The sequence below is a fragment of the Schistosoma mansoni genome (genome assembly GCF_000237925.1).
Source record: "Schistosoma mansoni, WGS project CABG00000000 data, supercontig 0138, strain Puerto Rico, whole genome shotgun sequence".
NCBI lineage: Eukaryota > Metazoa > Platyhelminthes > Trematoda > Strigeidida > Schistosomatidae > Schistosoma > Schistosoma mansoni.
The window spans coordinates 436,741-459,544 of NW_017386041.1; the positions used below are offsets into that span (position 1 = coordinate 436,741).

The following is a 22,804-nucleotide window of genomic DNA, read 5'->3' on the forward strand; positions in this document are numbered from 1 at the left end:
GTGGTTTTTGGGTAGGAGGCAGACAAGGACGCGGGGGTCTGTTTTTTTTTCCCCCCCCCCCCCACCAACCCACCTTCTTATCACAAAACAGCTGTCTAAGGTTTTCACCTTTTTAATGTTTATTTAAATTAGATCGATTCGTGATCTCAATAAAATTCAATAGTCTCCACAACTACATATATGGGTATCAGTTTACTAGTAACACAAATCATTAGGCTTAAGTAGTTCCACAATGAAAAGATTAACTAGAAACACTCTAATCTTAATAGTTTCTCTTAATTTTCATAGTTGAAATCATGAGTCAATTGAAGCTGGGTTCGGATCTCACGAGTGCGAGATCGTGGATGCGCACTGTTGAGGAGTCCCATAATAGGACGAAAAGGCCGTCAAACAGTGCTTCCAGGTTTTCCATAGTGGTCTAGCTTCAATTGACTCATCATCTCAACTATGAAAATACTAAATTCTCAACAAAAACTCCTTCTGATCCCTTAATTTTGTAGTTTGTGTATGTAAATCCTTTTTATTTGAATAATGATCAGTAGTCACTGTTGTAAGTAACCTGTAACGACCGGTATCAATCGGTAACCACTTTAGTTTTATTTTTTTTTTGTTTAATCCATATATAATCGATTTTTTTCAGATTATTTAATGTAGAATGATACATTTTACATAGTTTCATATTTATCACTAGTGTATACAAAAGTTAAGCTTTTAATGTTTAATGTTAGTAGTATAGTGTTTAAGTTACTAAATTTTTATTTTCATTTAATGTAATACAATTCATTATTTGATGAATCTCACTTAGATTATATGCCAATCCTCCTCCTTTACCTGGGCTTGGCATCGACAGTAACCCTAGAAAAGCTACAGGCCTAGTTGTTCCATGTTCTACTCAGGACGATTTAGGAAGAAGAATAAATGCCAACGGACTGGAAAGAAAGACACCTCATCAAGATATCAAAGAAAGGAGATTTTAGCAAATGTAAGAATTACAGAGGTATCACACTACTGTCAGTACCAGGAAAGGTTTTTGTTGCTGAACCGGATGAAAGACGCAGTAGACGCCCAACTTCGTGGTCAACAGATCGGACTCTGTGAAAATAGGTCGTGCACAGACCAAATAGCGACACTACGAATCATCATGGAACAACCAGTTGAGTGGAACTCGTTACTATACATCAACTTCATTGACTATGAGCAAACATAGGAGGAATTTGTAGAAACTTTTTCTACACTATGTAGTGGGTAGCTAAGAAAGTCGTCAACATCATTCAGAATTTATACGACGGACTACAGTGCAAAGTCATGCATGGAGGACAGCTGATAGACTCACTCTCAAGTGAGGACGAACAGGGATGCTTTCTCTCCCTCTTCCTCTTTCTTCGGGTGATTGACTGGATTATGAAGGCCTCAACATGTGAAAGGAAACATGGAATAGAATGGACGGCTCTGAATCAACTAAACAATTTGGACTTCGCGGATGACCTGGCGATTTCATCCTATACACATCAACAAATGCAGTCGAAGGCAGACATTGTAGCAGCAGCCTACGCATAGATGGGCCTCAATGTACACATGGAAAAAGGAAAGACCCTTAAATACAACACGGAGAACACCACCCCAATCACACATGATGGAGAAACTCTGGAAGAAGTGGAAAAATTCACGTGCCTGGGAAGCATTATCGATTAACAAGGGGGATTCAGATGTAAAGGCGAGGATTGGCAAAACAAGGGCAGCATTCTTACAACTGAAGAACATATGGAACTCAAAACAACTGTTAGCCAACATCTAAGTCAGAATCTTTGATACGAACGTCAAGACAGTTAGTTATATTGTAGGGAGCTGAAACGTGGAGAACTGATACAACCATCATTAAGAAGGTACAACTATTCATAAACAATTGTTTGCGCAAGGTACTGAATGTCTGTTGATCGGTTACCATCAGGAACACCCTACCATGGGAGAGAATATTAAAATAGGCCCACTGACCCTAATTTATGTTTCGAAGGCTATGGCTAATCTGAAACGAGGAAGAGCATCTGGCTCAGATGGACTGACTCCAGAGGTCTTTAAGGATGGGATGCGTTCCTCGCCCTCTAAATGCAAGTCGCTACTCCAGAACTGATCTGGGTCAACACATGAACTAAGGATAAAGAGTGAGGTAGTTGAACGCGTCGATAACTTCACTTATCTTGGAAGTCTGATCAGCCTTAATGGGTTGGTGTCTGACGAAATCTCAGCACGGATTCAAAAAGATTGTTTGACTTTCGCCAACTTAGGTCACCTATGAAGAAAACGAGATATCCGTCTATCAATTAAGGGACAAGTATACTGCGCAGCAGTTCGTCCTGTTCTACTTTACGGTTGAGAAAGGTGGTCATTAAGAGTAGAAGATACTTGTAAGTTACTAGTATTTGACTATAGATGTCTTAGAACTATCGCTCGCAGCTTCTGAGATCACCGGATAAGTAATAGTGAGGTTAGGCACAGGGTATTAGGAAACGATGGTAAATCAGTTGATGAGGTCATGAATCTTCATGACTGAAATGGTTAGACAACGTGTTACGTATGCCTGATTACTGACTACGACGACGCGCTATGCTGACTAGTGTTCGAGATGGTTGAAAAAAGTTTGGGGTGGCCAAACCAAAACATGGCATCAGTGCTTGAAGTCACTAACTTCTAGTTTGAGCCATGTTGGCAGGTGGAGACTATTTGGTTGGGGTCCGCATAACTATCGTAACCAATGGTTGGAGACTCTGTTAGACATGTCTCAGAATCTATCACAATGTTGTAGATGTATACACTCTCTGTCTTCCCTTAAACCTTGAGATTAAAATTGCTTTATACCTCTCTTTCAATCAACTAACTCCTTCTTCCTGTACTAGATCCTTATTCACAATCTCTCTTTTATATATTACTACCATTGAAGTAACTACTTCTATGAATTCGGTGTTCATCTTATTGTGCTAATGAGGCATGACAACTTGGATCGATGCATAAATGTTCCTGGTTCGACGTTGTAGCAGACTGACTGATCATTTATATTTACATAATTTGTGAATGGTTGGTTTCTCTTTTTTTGTTTTTTTTAAAAAACAAACAATTCTATATAGTTGAAAAAGCCGTGAGTCAATTGAAGCTAGACCACCAAGGAAAACCTGAAATTACTGGACGACCATTTCGTCCTATTATGGGACTCCTCAGTGGCAGTGCGCATCCACGACCTTGCCTCGCGAGATTCGAACCCAAGACATAACAGTCTCACGCCAGAGCACTTAACCGACAGACCATTAAGCCGGCATCCGATGGTGTTTATGTCCAACTCCAACCAATCCACGAAGTTGGGCAATGCGCACTGCTGAGGAGTCCCACAATAGGAGGAAACGGCCTTACAGTGCTTCCAGGTTTTCCCTGGTGGTCTAGCTTCAATTGACTCACTCTTTCAACTATGAAAATACTAAATCTCCACAAAACCCCTTCTAATTCTATATACTTAATTGTACAAAGGTGATCATAGGATTGAATGGGATAAGGTTTAAGTTTGTTTATCATTTATTTTCTTATGGTGATCTCATTCATTCCATAATAAGATTTCAATCTTCTTTATGTCTATTATTCTCTATTGTTTGTTTACTTTTTTAATTGTATGCTATAAGTAGATCATCTATATTTATATACAAGATTGTCTTATTGTTTCATAAGGGTAGAATTCATGATCATCATATATAATCATAGTTATAATCGATAATGTTACTATCGGTGATCCTACCGTAGTTACTGGGTTACTTTTTTTTGTTTTTTTCTTTTTGGATACATGATAATAATGATTTGGTGATGATCATTTAGGTAATTAAACTAATCCCATTGATTATTTTGTTTGTTTGTTTACGATTGTGAATGGTGGTGGTGTTGAATCTGGTGTTTGTTTACAAAAAAAAGAGAAATACTAATCGTTGGTCAGTACTGATAATGTTAGTTACATAATAATGAATAATTTCTGGTTAGCGTTTTATTTTAGCGAGTTAGTTAGTTTTCTACGGGACGGGGTCGCTAACCCCATGCTCAACCTCCTCCTTTAACCGAGCTTGGGACCGACAGTAAGTAGCCCCCCGGAGGGGTTACAGGCGGAATTACTTACTTACTTTACTTACTTACGCCTGTTACTCCCAATGGAGCATAGGCCGCCGACCAGCATTCTCCAACCCTCTCTGTCCTGGGAAATCTGGTTGTTAGAAGGTGCATTGGCCTCATGACTTCCGAAGGAACTCGGCTTTCATCATGAGACGTCATAATTATTTTTTCTACTCCCAGGGCAGAGTTTAAATCGTTTGAATAATTTTTTCTGGTTAGCGTTTATTTTAGCGAGTCAGTTAGTTTTCTACGGGATGGGGTCATCAACCCCATACCCAACCCTCCTCTTTTAACCGGGCTTGGGACCGACAGTAAGTAGCCCCCGGAGGGGCTACAGGCGGAGTTAGTTATATATAATGACTTGTATGAATTCATTATTAGCTATAATCTATATATAAATTAATTACTTCTATGAATCCGGTGTTCGTCTTGTTGTGCTAACGAGGTATGGCAACTTGGACCGATGCATATATGTGCCTGGTCCTACGTTGTGACTGACTGACTGATATATATATCAATCTTTAAAAGTTAATATCAATATTGTTTTACCCCCCTTTTTTTAGATTGAATTTTTCAATGCTGTACAAGCACCAATTATGTTCAATGAACAAGGAATATATTTAGTTGTTTATCCAGATCAACGACCAACTGGTGATGCATTTATTCTATTTTGTAATGATCATATAGCAACTAAAGCATTAATACGTCATAAAGATTATTTAGGTGATAGATATGTAGAACTATTTAAAGCATCTCCATCTGAAATGGTTCAGGTAGGCAATGGATATATATATTTTTTCTATAAAAGTGTTTAAGTATTCTTTTTACACTTTTTATTGTAATCTATATTTTATAGTTGAAGCTAGACCACTATGGAAAAGCTGAAAGCACTGAACGGCCATTTCGTCCCATTGTGGGACTCCTCAGCAGTGCGCATCTACGATCCCGCCTCGCAAGATTTCAACCCAGAACCTATCAGTCTTGTGCGAGAGCGCTTAACCAATAGACCACTGAGCTGGCATCCAACGGTGTTAATGTCTAACTTCAACCAATCCACGAAATCGAGCAACCGTTCACCATTCTCTTCAGTGAGTTGATATCTCACAACAGACCTGGTTGAACTCCACTGGTCACTACTGCTTCTCACTAGAACTCCAGGAAATATCTCTTGAAGTCAGTCACTAGCTAGCATATGATCGTTATCAGAAGGGGTTTTGTGGAGATTTTAGTAATTTTGTAGTTGAAATCATGAGGCAATTGAAGCTAGACCACCATGGAAAACCTGGAAGCAATCGATGGCCGTTTCGTGACTCGTGATTTCAACTATAAAATCATTAAAATTTCTACAAAAAACCCCTTTGATGTAATCTATATCTTTGAATAACTATCAGAGAACTATCATTCTTAAGTCTTTTACTAAAAGAGGAAACATGAAAACATAAACATTATCGTTCAAATATTTGTTGAGCCAGAGTTTTCTCCATTATTGCTATTTATTTAAACACATAAATATTGGTACAAGGGGACACCAGATATATATGCGCCACATAAATCTCATTTGATCTGTGTAGGGGCTGTAATACTGCCCAGGTGCCCAAACTGAAGCAGGTGGTTTTCTTAAGGGACCACACCCGGAGCCTTTGACCTAAAGGTCTAACCCACAAGGCAGTGGAGCATCATGAGAAGATTCAGTCCCATGGTAGTCGGTGACCAACAATTGATTCATATGCCATTTGTTCCCATTGGTTTGGAATCAGGGTTTTCCAACTCCCTTAGGTGGACTTTCCGTGTCCATCAACCCGGTTAAAGCGCCAGACACTCACTTTTCGTCCTATCAATTTGGTAAACAACAGTAATGCCACGAGAATGCAGTGAGTAGTACTTCCCTGTCGGAGGCTATATACGCGTGACCATATGAGGGCATTTGGAGAGGTAGAGCGGGCTCTCTTCACTATCGGTCGTACCAGGGCATTATTGTACGAACTAGGAATTCTCGAAATAACTTAATTCAAGCTACAAAGAAGTAAATAAGCACAAACTAATGTATTGTATATAGAATTTAAGATCAGGCAGTTATCAAGTACAAGGGAATTATTAGTTCATACATACACTACAGCCGTATATTTACTCTTTAATTAGTACTTCAGTATCAAATATCTTTGTGACAATCTAATACAAACTTACTGATTGTTGGAGAGACTACTATGACGTCAGAAAATGGTTTTAGATCACTGACAGAGTTTAGTGAGACTGAGATGTAGTTACTTGGTTGAGGTAATCCTGGTAAATTTGAGAGATTTCTGCAAGTTTGAAAAGTAAATGTCCTAGACCAATATAACTGATGAAGTCAGCAACTATCACACCACCAGGTAGTCATACAGTTGTTTATGTTAAGCATCACAAAATGAAGTTAAAAGTATGGATGTAAGTGAAAGGAAGAAGAACGAGAGACTGGTAGGTCCTGGGTTCGAATCTCGCTCACGAGGCGGGATCGTGGATGCGCACTGTTGAGGTGTTCCATAAAAGGACGAAACGGCCGTCAAGCAGTGCTTCCAGGTTTTCGATGGTGGTCTAGCTTCAATTGACTTATGATTTCAACTATGAAAAACAAGAAAATGGACGAGTCAATAGAAGTAATAACAAGTAAAGCGAAATGAAGCAGAGGATAAAGAAGGAAATGGGAGATATGGTTATAATATAGGAAAAGTGAGATAAATGATTGTGATTACATTCTACCTCATATATTCAACAGTTACTCTAGCTTAAAACAAGCACCACATGAAATCAGGTTTAATAGTCTAACCTACTCTTGAAATAATTTCCTTAAAGGGCTATGGTGACATCGCTTGATATGGAATTTCGGATATCACAAATTCATCAGAAGGGGTTTTGTGGAGATTTAGTATTTTCATAGTTGAAAGCGTGAGTCAATTGAAGCTAAACCTCCATGGGAAGCCGGGGAGCCCTGGACGGCCATTTCGTCCTATTATGGGACTCCTCAGCAGTGCACATCTAGGATCCCGCCTCGCGAGGTTCGAACCTAGGACCTACCAGTCTAGCGGCAGAGCACTTAACCGACAGACCACTGAGCCGGCATCCAACGGTGTTAATGTCTAACTTCAACAAATTCATCAGTTTGAAAAAGCAGAACATTTTCGAAGTGCTCGCTTTCTGACGAAAAATTTTCCCTTAGAGTAAATTTCTGGATAATGATGATGGAATTTTGGTAGGCCTTTTTTGACAGTGACTTGGATTACTTAACACTCTACAAACCTTAATAGAATTCCCGTATGATCCGTCTATAACGGAAGGTAAACCTTTCTACCCAATGAAGCTGAAGTCATTATATATTGTGATGAGAATTAAAAATCAACATCATTGTAGACGAAGTTTTCCTGTTCCGGATTATGATTCGTACTATCAAGTGATTTATAGCAAAACCATTCTTCGATAGTCCTAGCTGTCTCGTTTTACTTCTGTGTTCCTAGTTATTACAACTGCATTTCCGATTTACCTACTCATTCACACAAACAGGGTGCTTGGGATTGTGTTGCCTTGAGCATCTTAAGACAGTGAGATCGCAAAGTCTAATAGCAGTCAATTTCACGAATCATGAGAACCTAACGAAGGTGTGAAAATCTTATATTTTGTAAAGGACGATATGCACAGCCAATTTAGGTGCTACTAGAGTGAAATCTGAGTGATCTAAAATGCGAAGACCAAGACTGCCGTGTCAAAAGCTCAACAAAGTCAATATATCCAGCCCAAAGAAAGTCAGATTCATTGAGGTTGATAACCAAAAATATCTATTGTCCTGGTTCTCATAAAAATAGCCAAAAGATCATAACAGGAAACCCTATTGACTACCTCCAACCACCATCTTAACACACACACACACATCAACGATGAAAAATACTATTAAGTGAACAGTAAGATAATTTGGTGACGAAGTTGTATTGTGCTACCAACTGGATTCGTACTAATTTACTATGTTTGATATATATTATTTGTTTTTGTGGGCTTTTCTCCAGTGGACTGTTTACTTTATTTTTATTTTCAACCAGATTTGTCATAATGTAACACTATTACAGTGTTCACCATCTGGACAGAAAACACATTCAGCCTTATCAAACATTCAATCTAATGGAATCATAGGTGTACCACTCATGAATGGTGGAACACAAATCAACTGTTCTAACCTAGTCAATTTTGTAAACAATAGTAATACTAACAATAGTAATCATAAAGAAACTTACTTAAGCCAAACTCTTACACATTTGAAATCGGCTATCAGTACTGGAGCCCTATCAAATGTACAAAATCTATGGAATTCTGGTACAATCTCTTTGGGTTTACCACATAACTTGTTAACATCAACTGGAACAGGATTGGATTCATCTGGCCCAAATGAGAATGTATTATTAAACAATACATTAGGAGGTATATCACCATCCATACCAGTGATCTCACCAAACAATCCGTCAGTTAATCTCAATCTTTTACCAAATATAACTAGTACAAATTCGCTCTTTCGTGATCTAACTGATCCAACAGATCCTGATTGTCCATTTTCAAGACCAATGCCAATTGGTGGTGCATGTGCTATGGTTCAATTGAATGAATTACCTATGGAAACGTCTAGGCATGATATTCGATTGTATTTGGGTCCAGCTAATTTTGCAAAAGTTTATCGTATGAGAAGGATGGTAATTATTTTGCTGCTTTATCTATTAAATAATTTTTTTAATAATATATTTATCTAATGAATCTAAATGAACAAAAGCCATTCATATTGTTTGTTTGAATCTTCCCATTGATGTTTAGGACTGCAACTGGTCAGTCTCTAATTGGCATATGTGCATACTGTGCGTATTGCCTCGATATAGCCTTAATTCACAATCATTGTAAGCAAAGATGGATAGTGGTTAGCAGTGGAGTCCAGAACGCACGTCTCGTCTTATTTGTGACTTGTCAGGTGTATTCACTTGTATCTCAGAATTGATGTTCACTCTGGAACTCGAACTTGCTGAATATCAACTATTACATGCAGGCACATCTGGCTGACGAGTCCCAAATAGGACAAAACGCGTGTCCTGGATTCCTCTGCTAGTGAACATCCAGCCTATGTAGTATTTTTAAAAGGTAGACAAACTTAGTCAAATGCATAAAGATCCTTAGCATAAACGACGTACTGATTACAACAGTGTTTGCTCATTGAAATAGAATAGGATTGAAGAAATTCTACAGTGAATATTAAAAAAATGATCCACTGCCCATATTCATGAAATGCAGATTTTGGATTGTGTCACATTTCATTATTAATCACAAGAGTTAGTAAGAGTAAAAAGAGAAACCTCAATAGACTAACTTGAGTAAGGAATTATTATCAATGGCATTGTTATAACGTTCGGATTTTCCTCGTTTATACAAATGGGAGTTAATTTGCCTTGTGGTGAACACGAACACCAGTGGGGACAATCGAACATCTTAGTGAAATCTGAGAAGTAAACAGTAAATACTTAATTTGCAAAATATCAATCAAACTTGACTATTCTTTTGCAAATGTCGATCAGTCATCTCGAACTTTACTGTTATTTCATCCCCATACCAATTGCTTTCTGTTTCTGTTCTTTCCTTCTCGATCATCTCAATCTTCAGCTGCTAGATATTCTACTCCTGACTGACGATATATACTACATATGTATAAGTAGCACACCATAGCCTTAGATTCCCTCTCAGACTCTACAGGTCTTCAACACAACTCAGATCAAGAACTTGTGATTAGCCTGACTAGAACGCAAATATATTTCCATACTAAAAGCCTACATAATCCAACAACAACCAATAATAATAATAATAATAAGGGTAGGGGAATATAATATCACTCATCTAACGCCTGTCAGACTATTATCTACAAGTCTGATTAACTATTGGGATGATCCAGAAAGTTTTTAATTGCAATAGGCATGACGAGCTCAGGAAACATTAAGAACCATTTTATCCAATCAGCATTTGACTAGAAGTTTTGCTAGAAACATCACGAAAATGAAAAGTCACATGAAGAGTTTCTGATTGACTGATTACTACACTGTTACTATGTTTAGTGGTATTCTAGAATTTTCAGGAAAACCCAAGGACTTCTTAAATACTATAAAAACCCTATGTTTTCTGTACATAAATGAACCTTTGGAGTAAAGTGCTTCTGGCATACTTTGTGCCTTTTCTCTCGTGTTCAAGTCATTGTGTAGACTTAGCTTGTGGGGTTACGAGAGTAGCTTAAGATCCGAGTACAGTTTTTAATTAGGAAGACTTATCAACTGGACGGCAGTTTCGTCTTAGCACGGGACTCCTCAGCAGTGTGCATCTACGATCCCACTCACAGGAATTGAACCCAAGGCCCTCGATCTCACGCGCGATCGCTAAAGCTTTAGACCACGGAGCCGGCATCCAATGATGTTAATGTCTAACCTGAACAAATCCATGAAATTGCAAGACCATCCTCCATTGTAGATAGATATCTGTCTCTAACTGACATGGGTTACCTCCACTGATCATGACTTCTCACTAGAACCCCGATAATTCCTTCACGAAGCTAGTCACTAATGAGCATATAATATCAATCAAAAACATAATCATCTATACAACCTTATACTGATATTCATTAAATTCTCTAGAGGTTAGACGCTCGCGCGCGAGACTGATAGGTAAGTACAGCTTAAGACCCAAGTATAGACATATCAATAACAATTTCAATCATATTGTAGCGAATGAGAACCCGAGTGGGGACAATCGAATGTATGTAAGCTCAAATTACAAACTATCTTACTGAGATCTGATAACCATACAGCAAACAGTTAATTTGCAAACTATCAATCACTTGACTCAATCTTGAGCAATTGCTCTTCATTACAGTTCTTTCCTTATCCGTCTTCTGCCAAAATGCATTCCATGTATGACCATCATCATATACTACTTATGTGAATATAAGTAGACCAAACCACAATCGTCCCCCTTTTAAAGCATTCGTTCTTGCGGTGGTTCTGCTCGCCATGCCACTTTCTTCCACTACAGTCTGTGCCAAAATCTCCGTCAGAATGTCAAGTCTGCGGCCCGCTGACCTCCATAACTCCGTCGACCTGCCGGGGACCAGCATCCGACATCCATTTCATTTCAGTTCTTCCATTATCGATCTTCTGCCAAAATACATTCTATGTCTGATTATCACCATATACTACTTATATGGATATAAGTAGACAACACTACAATATATATCTGACTCATTTTGATTATAATAAACTTTTATTTTATTCTTTTTCTTTTAAGGAAATCATTACAAACCATAATAATACATCATCATGGTTGCTGTCATTAAAGAATACCATTGAAGCTATTCAATTTATTCAAGATTTAATAACTAGATCATTTGGTCTAACTAAATTATATGGTAATAATAATCACCAATTGAATATTATACCTAACATCCCTACATTTGCGTTATATACTATTGATCAGAATGGAAAGTTATCAGTAGTTAATTTATCAGATACTTCATTATGTATACCAATACATAGAATACATATGAGTTCTTTATTGAATGGATCAAATGGATCGTCAAAGAGTCCCAATTTGAATTGGTCATCGAAAACAATGAAACATACAATAAAAACAAAACTGGATGATCAAAATATATTAAATGGTAAGTTTTATTGAAAAGAAAAAAGTTGAGATAATTCTTTAAATGACAAAGCTGTATCCCCGAGTACCATGGTGCGGCTGAGAGTAGGGAGAGTCCGCTCTCCCTCTCCAAATGCTCTCACATGACCACGCGTATATAGCCTCTGTCAGGGAAGCCCTACTCAATGCCTACTCAATGTTTAACACACAAGGCAGTGGAGCATCGTGAGGAGATGCAGTCCCATGGTAACCGGTGACCAACGATTGATTCCTACGTCATTTGTTCTTTCAGGATACTGGAGCCCATGTGCACCATTGGTTTGAAATTAGGGTTTTCCAACTCCCCTAGGTGGACTTTCCATGTCCACCAACGCGGTTAAAGCGTCGGACATTCACTTTCCGTCCTCTCAACTTCGGTTTGGGCACCCGGGGAGCATCACAGCCCTCACACAAATCAAATGAGATTTGTGTGGCGCATATATATCTGGTGCCCCTTGTGCCAATATTTATATGTTCAAATAAATGAATAAATGGGTTTGTTTATAAGAAGTCGAAGCAAAAGATAGATCCATAGAATTGTTTGTCTTATGGTCACATTACGAAATAGATTGTAATCTCAGAAGAAATAAATATTATTCATTTATAGAAAGATGGGTTTGAGTTTGACAGTTGTTTAGTATTCAGGATCTGGATCTCAATATAAATATCCACAGGGAGACTTGAATCTAGTATCGTTAGTTCCGAACTCCAAGGCATTACCCATGATCTACCGAGTATATAGGTAGTAAACGAGGACACAAGTGGGGACGATCGAATATGTTTGGACGCACAAATTACACAATAACCTACTAATATCTGAGAACCATATAGTAAATACTTTATTTGCGAAATGTCAATTAATCGTCTCAGACTCCATTGTTCTTTCGTTTCCACATCAATCATTCTCTGTTCTCGTTCTCTTTTCTTTGATCTTCTTAATCTTCTGACACCAGCCATTTCACTTTCTATTGTTGATACATACATGCATACATCTGTTGATATTAGTAGTACACACCACACGTAAAGTCATTATATTCTCCAAAGATCATAGAGTTATACATCTAAGCATTTGAGTTTTTCCGAAATCTGGATCATGAATTTCACCACCAACTACAATCCAAATATTATAATATGTTAAGCAAAGATGGATAGTGGTTAGCAGTAGAATCCAGGACGCGCGTTTCGTCCTATTTAGGACTCGTCAGCTGGATGTACCTGCATCTCAGAGTTGATGTTCTTTGCTTATAATGCTTGTGAATTAACGCTATATCAAGGCAATACGCACAGTATGCGCATATGCTAATTAGAGACTGACCAGTTGCAGTCCTAAAACACCAATAGAAAGATTCAAACAAACAATACTAAGTGAATTATAATATGTTGTTTATATAAACAGTAATGCAAGTCAGTACATAATACGATTATACCTGCTGAAGGGATTGATTAATATAAGATTTCTATTTTAATCTTCAATCTTATTACTTTCAAGATAATAAAGTAATATACGGAATTTTTTCTACATCATCACCTCAATTCGACTTGTAGACATGTAGTTCTGTTCATGGTTGAAAGCATGAGTCAATTGAAACTAGATCATCATGGAAATCCTGAAAGCACTGGACGGCCGTTTCGTCTTATCGTGGGACATTAACACCGTTGGATGCCGACCGGCTCAGTGGTCTGACGGTTAAGGGCTCTGGCTCGAGACTGGTAGGTCTTGGGTTCGAGTCTCGCGAGGCAGGACCGTGGATGCGCACTGCTGTGGAGTCCCATAATGGGACGAATTGGCCGTCCAGTGCTACCAGGTTTTTCCTGGTGGTCCAGCTTCAATTGACTCACCCTTTCGACTATGAAAATACTAAATCTCCACAAAACCCCTTCTGATGTAGTTCTGTTCTCCATTTGGGAAATGTAGTTACTGTGAGAAGAATTTATTATACAAACACTATTGATATTAACATTATTTACGTGCAATTAATCCTAGACCACCATGGAAAACCTGGAAGCACTGAACATTTGAAGTTAGACATGAACACCAATGGATGCCGACTCGATGATCTAAAGGTTATGTGTCCGCGCGCTAGATCGATAGGTCTTGTGCTCAAATCCCGTGAGCGGGATCGTAGATGCGTACTACCGACGAATCCCATACTAAAACGAAACAACTGTCTAGTGCTTCGAAGTTTCCCATGATGATCTAGCTTTCATTAATAATTAAGTATCACTCATGAATAAGTTGAAGTATAATATGTTTCTATCTGATTTCATTTCAGCAATGACTTCAAGAGTTCAATTATCGGATCCAACTTTAACTTTAAAACATCCATCTTCATTCATAAAAAATTTCGATATAGGTAATTATGTCAACACAATCTCAAGTCTAAATCTTTCTCCAACAGTTACCCTTCATGATAATGACAATTTACTGATTCCATCTCATTTAATCTCTTCAAATAGTACAGATAATTTAAAAGCTTTATCTCATGTAAATAATATTTCAAATACTCAACTTCGATGTAATCTTCCAAATCTTACAGCATCTATGGTTATGTTAGCAGGTGTACCAGCTGATGTAACACAAGAAGAACTTGGATCATTGTTTAAACCTGTTAAGAATTTATTGACGGTTAGTTCCTCTTAGTTAACTTTAGATCTATGCTTACTCTAAAGTTGTTGAATGTTTTTGTTTTAAAGTATAAGTCCTCCTGATAATTCAACTTGCTCAGTATGCACCTTCATGAAAGTCATATCGAGTTTCACAGAATTGATGTATTAAAAATCATTTGTCTGCTAATATACAATACCAGTGAAGGTGAAATGCTGATTCTGCAGCTAGATAATAGGGTTTCACTTAGCATATAGCTGTGAAATATGCCTACTAAAGGTGTAATATAAACGTAATGTGTTGAGTAGTATACAATTCTTTCATATTATGAAGTGATAAGGTAGTTGTTACTAATGATTAGTTTTCGTATCTCTGAGAAGTTATAAATTCACATGGTATTGTTTGCTTGTATCTTCCCATTGATATTTTGTAGGACTGCAATTGATGAACCTCATGTTGGCATCTGTGCATCCTGTACAGAATGCCTCGATATTGCCTTAAGTCACAAGCTTTATAAGCAAAGATGAATAGTGGCTAGCAGTGGAATCCAGGACACATGTTTCGTCCTATTTGGGACTCGTCGGCTGGATGTACCGGAATCCTAGGGTTGATATAGGGACGAAACGCGCGTCCTGCACTCCACTGCTGCCACCATCCATCTTTGTTTATAAAGTCTGAGAAGTTGTGTTCTCATTACGATTCAAAGTGTCATAGTACTGAAAAATGTTGTTCTTAAAAAAGACTGGTAGGTCTTGGGTTCAAATCTCGCGAGGCGGGATCGTAGACACGCACTGCTGAGAAGTTATTCTACTTATATGGATGTAATCAGTATTATTTCACAACAGATTTCATATAAAACATTCTATTTCAATTCAAGGCTCAACCATACTTTATACCATTTCAATATCATCCGAATGGAACCGCTAATTTCTTAGCAAATTTTAATAATCCATTGGATGCACAAACTGCAGTACGTTATTGTCCAAATGGTAGTTTAAGATCAAATAAATATATCATAGGAGCAGCATGTTTAATACCACCGACCAATGTAACAACCATTACAAACCATTCAAATTACATCACTCCATCATCATCGTCATCATCATCACCGATAGTACCTGTCAATGCAACGAATATGTTAACTTCAGGTTTCTTAAACAATGATTTATTAAGTTCAGGGATATTTCTATTACCATCCATACCATTACCAATTCAACAGAATAGATTATATTTTCAATGAATAAAAGAGAGATTTTCTTATTGCTGCTTATATCATCTATACTACTATAGACTACTTATTTGTTCTTATCTTTTCTTGTCTTCCCATTGATCTAGTATCTTCCTAAATGTACACTCATTCGATTTTTTTCCGTTTTGTGTATATTGAATATTGAACTAGGAATATTTTTTTTGTTGAAAAACCCAGATATTTTTCTAATCAATTTTTTTGTTTTTTTTTTCTTTATTTTAAATAACATCGAACTGTTTTAAACAAAGATTAAGTTTTTGATATAGTTGAGATCATGGGTCCATTGAAGGTAGATCTTCATGGAAGACCACTATGGAAAACCTGGAAGCACTCTGGACGGCCGTTTCATCCTATTGTGGGATTCCTCAACGACCATCCAGAGTGCTTCCAGGTTTTCCATAGTGATCTAACTTCAATTGACTATTGATTTCAACTATATAACTTTACTAAAATCCCCACAAAACCTTCTGATAAAGATTAAGTTTTGTTTACTTTATTATAAAGTGGTTAAAATCTAGATATATACTTCATTTTACTATCTTGTTCTAATGATATATCTCTTAATATCTTTGTGAATTAGCTTGAATGATTAAAACAAACGAAATTGTAAGCCAGTATCTAGTTGCATTGTTAACCCAATTATGTTATCTCCTGTTAAATTTATCAAAGCGTCCAGATCACCTAACTGAGATACGCGTAAAATCGAAGTTCACAAAACAATGATTTGTCTAAAATAGCGGTTCTTTATTGAATAACATACGAATGCTAGTTACAAATCTCAACTTGTAAGGTGTCTATAGAATCTACTGCGTCTTTTTGTCTGAAATAAAAAGGCTCCGATAGTGTAAAATGACAGCCGTTGGCTATGTCTAAACGAGTAGAAACGAGGCCAATAGTAAAACGATATGGGAACTGGTACGTTCAAACAAAGATTAAGCAAATACACAGTTTGTGAATAAGTGCTACTATGATTGAGGTAAAGTGATCATAATAATAACTACAATAAATGTTATAAGTATATGTAAATATTTCAGAATATTACACAAACGCGTCGCACAACATGAGCGTAGAAATTACGCGGAATACAACTGTTTACTGAATATTAATAAGTAGTACAAAAAACAACACATAAAAAAGTCGAAAGGAAGTGAATAAGGAGGGAATGTAAAACAAATTGAACATCTACAATCTTAGTAACAATAATATTAAAGTACATTTAATTGTTGAATGAAGCCCACAACCTCCCAGTTGTAAGTTAAACCAAAAACTTACTTCACGTGGCACAAATCCATGAAGTCACTGACAATTGGACTGAGCCATGTTGGTAGGTGTAGACTACATGGTTGGGATTCGCGAGATGATGACAACTGTTGGTTAGAGACCTTGAATGACATGGCTCAAAATCGTTTGTGATGGCGAAGGTGCATCCACTCTTTGTGTTCTACCAAATTCTAATCTTCAGAATTTTTCATGTCCCTATCCTCTTTCTCTTTCAAAATTTATATCACTGTATTATACTCCTTCAATAACATTTTCAAACCCTAATCTTTCCGATTACTGCTTATACTCTTACTACTTCTATCACTATGGGATTTGGATGGACAACTGGATCTCTGTGCTAATGTGGTATGGCAACTCGAACTGATGTACGTACTTACGAAGTTCTATGTTGTAACTGACTGAAATCAAAAACAGCTGACTAAGAGATAACATTACGTAAACCGAACCATAGATGTAATTCAGTTTCAATACATACTTACGACGTTAAATATTACACTTACACAATTTTCATAAAAAAAGGACGTAATGCCAGTTCTTATGTGAAACTTCGCCATTTATATAGGACAATGTTAAATCTTTAAGTATGGATTCCTTTATTAGACATTAAGGAATACTTATCAAGTTTTGTGCATATTTGAAAGTTATCCCTTGCCATCCCTATTTCCGTGTACTTCCCAAGGTATTGAATAATAAATCAGCTAATTCCCTAGACAATGCACATTTCTGTATTGTCAAAAAAACATTTCAGTACACCAGGAAGGCAGATGTGTGGTCACAAGTAATTTGATTGTTAATTTTGAAGGAGTTTTGTTCGTATTTCTCCACATGTAGTTCATAGCTTTGTCGACAAATATTACATCGGACAAAGAGGACGCCCTCTTCATCTTCTCCAGCATGAACATCAATTAGCAGTCAAACGCCATGACATGTCTTCGCCTATATCAATGCACGTGGACAACTGCGGACACACATTCGACTGGTAAAATGTGGAGATTTTGGATAGAGGCAATTCCAAAAATACCAGAGAGTTTTTAGAAGCTTGACACTCAGGTCAATCAGCAATAAACAATGCACACTGAAATCAATCCAATTCATCAACCAATCAGGAAAATTTCACAGAAACATAGGAACAAAAATCAACCCAATGGGATGTACAACCAAAACAAAGATGTAAACAATGACAAATTTAAGGTCGACAAGAACCAATCAACATCGAGGTGTACAGGACAAGCTGTGAACCACATGTGGAGAAATTTGAACACTTGACTTCTACCCGAAGTTTGTGGTGATGATGTCGTTCAGAGAGACGATGACAGCTCCACGACCAGACCATCCAGCTCAGAGAACAAAACTCCATCAAAATCATGCACCTGAGCTACGAATCTTCTCCACGATCTTAACTGTTGATGTTATCAATTCATGTGACCATATATACAGTGTGCAAAACCTAAAACATTACAACAAGCGAACTTCTTACACAAACTTGAGTGCTAGATTTTTAGTTAGTTGACCGTGATTCATAGGCGGTGCAAGATATGAAGTCAGTAATCAGTCCAGTTTTTCTACTTTTTGACTTCTATCCAACAAATAGTTTTGTGTCTTCACGATTCGTATTCACGCAGATAGATAAACAATGAACAAATAAGTCGGAGAATTAGAGGTACAAAATAATTGAACATTCAAAACCTAATGGGATGTAAACAAATAATTAACCTGTTTCTGATCTTCAGATTTGTTTGTCTAACAATCGACTTAAAGTCTCTGGCAAGAGAGTATATTCTACTCTTTCCAGCTTTTGGACGTTCAACTACGTGTCACTTTGCTATGGACTAAACATTTCTATTCGCGTTTCAGCTCGCTCCTACTCCAGTGTCAAATCAACTACATACAAGCAATTGTGAACCTGAACCAAGAAACGAATGACCCCTCGTCATATATCGACCACTGGGAAGGGTTCTCTAAATGCTTGATCATTTTACGTCAGAAATAAGAGATCTATTGGACGTTGTTAGTAACCACAGAGACCATACAGTGCCCGCATGGGAAATATGGTACGCTAATACCCTTTATACTATAGTTTATTCAACGAATTATGATAAAGAGCTTTATCACAATTATAAGTAATAGATATATTCAACATGAATAATGGACATTTACGCGTGAATTACAAAGGTTTTCATTACAAACTGACGTCATCTGTAATCCAAGAATTACCTTCGCGCGGAAATCTGACTACCTCTTCCATTTACTTCTGTCAAATTTTCCCGAGTCAATATTTAAAGATTTCATGTCATATGATCATATTTAGGATAGGATTATATTACTAGATTGGTCGGATCAGTGTGCGGTAATAGCTCAATGCCCGTTCATTACACCATTACTATAAGTCACTGTGCATGTTGTATCTTGTTCCGTTTAGTATGTAGTTTCTTTACAGTTGCTCATGTTTCAATTATCTGAATATGCTTATTTATACGATGCTCGTATTGATCATGTTATTTTATGCGAGTTGGATTATGTTGTTAACGGTTTTGAATCACAGAGGGATGATGGTCAGCTAGTTTTCGATTTCATTGTTTCAGAAATTTTGTTGGTTCTACACTATATGACTTCATGTTACTGTTGCCATTAAAACTTATTCCACTACTGAAACTTGTCACCACAGGAAGGGATATTGTTCTCATTATCTGTTTCCACTCGTCAACCGTTTCCAAGTCCAGTTTTTGAAACCTATTAATGTTGCGAACAAACATTTCAAAAAATATTTGGTTTATTAGTACATCATGAATATAACCTGAATCCTATAGTTTATCTACTACCTAGTTTTTCATAATTTAGCAAGAAAGGTGTCAATTAAGATACCAGTTTCAAGTTCGATGCAGGTTACCATTATGCTCTTTATGTTCAGACTTGATGAGCGACCACCAATGAATAAAGTATGAAATAAAGTACAAATGTTCCTGGATTTATGTCCATACACATGAATCAATTAGCATGTACAATAGAAATAAACAATCAAAGTATACTAAGTTATCAAACAACTTTTAGATGGCGTAGTCTCGATTGACTATGATCAACACTACAATAAGACTACGCACTCAAAATCGACTTGGTTCCTTTGATAGCTGGTAAACCAGAAGGCTGTAACTGGTCCGGATAGAATATATTTATTGGCGATCTCGTGGTATTGAATGAATACCAAGACGCGCCAAAGATTACAGGCAATAAGAGCAGACCGTAAGGATGTTCGAACGAACAAGTTGGACAGCGGAACGAGAAGTGATTGTGATACAGTTAAACGAAAATGAGTACAGTAAAACAATCACTGGTACAATTGGTTATACTAATCATTTTTTCCATTATACCAATCGCGTTCTCGTTGAGAAAAGCAGGTCACTACAAACTTGTGGGATATTATAGTAATTTCAGTTTAAGAAACTGCGTAAGTTGTCTAAAACAGACAAACTCGTCAAAATGTTGTAGTTTGTATTGGACGGGAAGCACTCTAGCGTTTGATGAAAACTTAGTGCGTTTAGTAGGTTACCAGGATTGTTAACTGTCACCACCCTTTTATTTGCAACTGTCTTAAGTCATACATCTCAGATACACTATGCTTTAGGATGCATTAAAGTCCTATATCGTGATCAACAGGGTTCAAAAGAATCAAGTTCTAGTCTTTCCCAATGGGTAGTTGACAAATTAACACTACTTTACTTTCGGGGATGACGTGATACAAAAATTAACCATCGACCTGAGTAATCCTGCAATGGACAGGATTCTGACGAGATATAAGCTGCCGCATTATTTTGGCTTGTTATCATTTTATGAAACGAAGTTCCTATGTGACTTTTTAGTTGTAACATGCCTCTTTCACACATCTGAACACTACTAAGCATCTGATTAGTAGTCCGTTTGTCAAAGACGGAAAGCGTCTTCTATTAGTATTTGATCCGATGACTTGTATGGAATATCAAGATGAGGCTCAAATGGAGGACTCTAAACTCGCTTTTCCCTGTCTTTTATAAAGACGTATGTAGCTTGATAGTGATTCGAATCTTTAAACATGAAGTCATCAGTGCCAGAGTAACTTCCTAGGTCTAAAATTGTGAACAGGCGACCAGCAGCTGAGTGGAAGGACAGAAACACTAATAACATTATTGGTCTCTTCACTAAATAAAATCGATATATCTTTCTTCACTGTCATGTAGACAAGTATCGTCGAAAATAAAGTGAAATTTGGTGTAAAAATGACAGAATGAAACGTAATGTCATCAAATGTTCACTAAAATTGTACCGTACCGAATTAGTGCAAATCAGAATTACTGGACTTCAATTTATTATCATTCACAAAATTTGTTCATCAATGCAATACCAAGCTGGAAACAATTGACGGGTTTCAAGTAATAATAATAAAACGGCATGTCTGATTTACACCAGCTTTGTAAATGATGCTACGTGGAAGTTAAATTTACTGAAGAATTTCACCTCTCAATATGATCTTATGATGCCTAGACAATGTCGATTCACCCTATTCAAACAGAGTATAACCAGGAATCGTTAACTATGGCTACCAGGACAGTTTTTTTTGTATAATCAAAAAAGGGTGGCTAAACAGTTTTATGGAATCTAATTTAATGCAAATAGAAAGTCATCACTATCGGTGCAGCCTATTCTGAGGATTTTGTTGGATTATGGCCCAGCTCAATATTAGTACACTTACCTTAGTTACTGAAAAAATAGGCCCAATCCCAGAAATGTAGATTTGTCATGATGTGACTATCTAATTTATGAGGTCTTGTATAGAAGTCACATCATGTCTTTACCGTTTCGTCTTGTAATAATAATCAGCACGATGATGGTTGATACTTACAAAGAAAATGTTTGTGATGGAGACAAAATGATTTACTTAGTATGAAAAGGGATAAGCTACAACCTAATGTTGTTAAAGAAAGGACCATTTGCCAATGAGATGGTTAAGAAATCCAAGACTGATCATAGTGACTGATCAGTTATATTTCATAGAGTCAAGGAATGTAGGAGCTCAGAACCTAAACCTCGTTTCCAGCATAACAATGAGTTTAGAAAACAGCTACTAAGCCAACTAATGCCTCAATATATCTCCGAAGTTATCTTGCTAAAGACTTATACACTTAGTGACCAAATGGACTTGAAACAGAATCACACCAGGCTGCTTAAAGTAGTATTTAAATCTCTCGATGAAAGGGACTTTATACTCCAGAAAGTACGTAAACCAAATGGGTCAGTGGTTTTCGTTCGTAAAACATTATCGCCCGCGGACCGTGCAAAGAGACTAGAAGCTAATAGGAACCAAATTAAGCTTGGATGCTGGTGGGAAGGACCTAAATATTGTAAATTTTCGGGTGGTTAGGATCCGGCTTTGTGTAGCACGAAGCCATTTAAATAGTCTTCTGATCTGTCACACAAATATCTGGAGCTTGCTTAATAAGTGATCGGAACTAGGCGTACAGATACGCTCTGCCAAACCAGATGTAATCGCAGTCACAGAAACTTGACTGATACAGTCTGTAGATAGTAGAGAACTTGATTTCTAAGGTTTCAAGTCAGTCAGACGACATAATCCAGAAGTAGCTATAATCCAAACAAATAATCTCCCATTCACTGTTATTGATAGCAAATCCCGTGAGAGTGGGACGTGTGAACTAGTTAGTTGCCGCTTGAAATGCAAAGGTCAAGAGCTGCTCATCGGTTCTATCTAACGCAGTCCAGACTGTGAGGTAAATGAGTTCTTGCTAGATGCTCTCAAAACTTTGTCACAAAGTGGTTGATGTTTAATCTTA

At 37.2% G+C, this 22,804-nt stretch overlaps 1 protein-coding gene across 1 annotated transcript in view; it reads left to right on the top strand.

The window, feature by feature from the left end:
• The window catches only part of Smp_125660 (heterogeneous nuclear ribonucleoprotein-related), a gene marked incomplete at both ends in the record, with an annotated part of 52,265 nt that extends 31,021 nt beyond the window's left edge, over positions 1-21,244 (top strand). The window contains 6 exons of the mRNA XM_018788598.1: positions 4,701-4,910; positions 8,202-8,843; positions 11,461-11,833; positions 14,124-14,476; positions 15,333-15,503; positions 21,194-21,244. Of these exons, the coding sequence (XP_018646532.1) occupies positions 4,701-4,910; positions 8,202-8,843; positions 11,461-11,833; positions 14,124-14,476; positions 15,333-15,503; positions 21,194-21,244 (1,800 nt within the window). The remainder of the gene's footprint in view (positions 1-4,700; positions 4,911-8,201; positions 8,844-11,460; positions 11,834-14,123; positions 14,477-15,332; positions 15,504-21,193) is intronic.
• Positions 21,245-22,804: the final 1,560 nt, after the last annotated feature.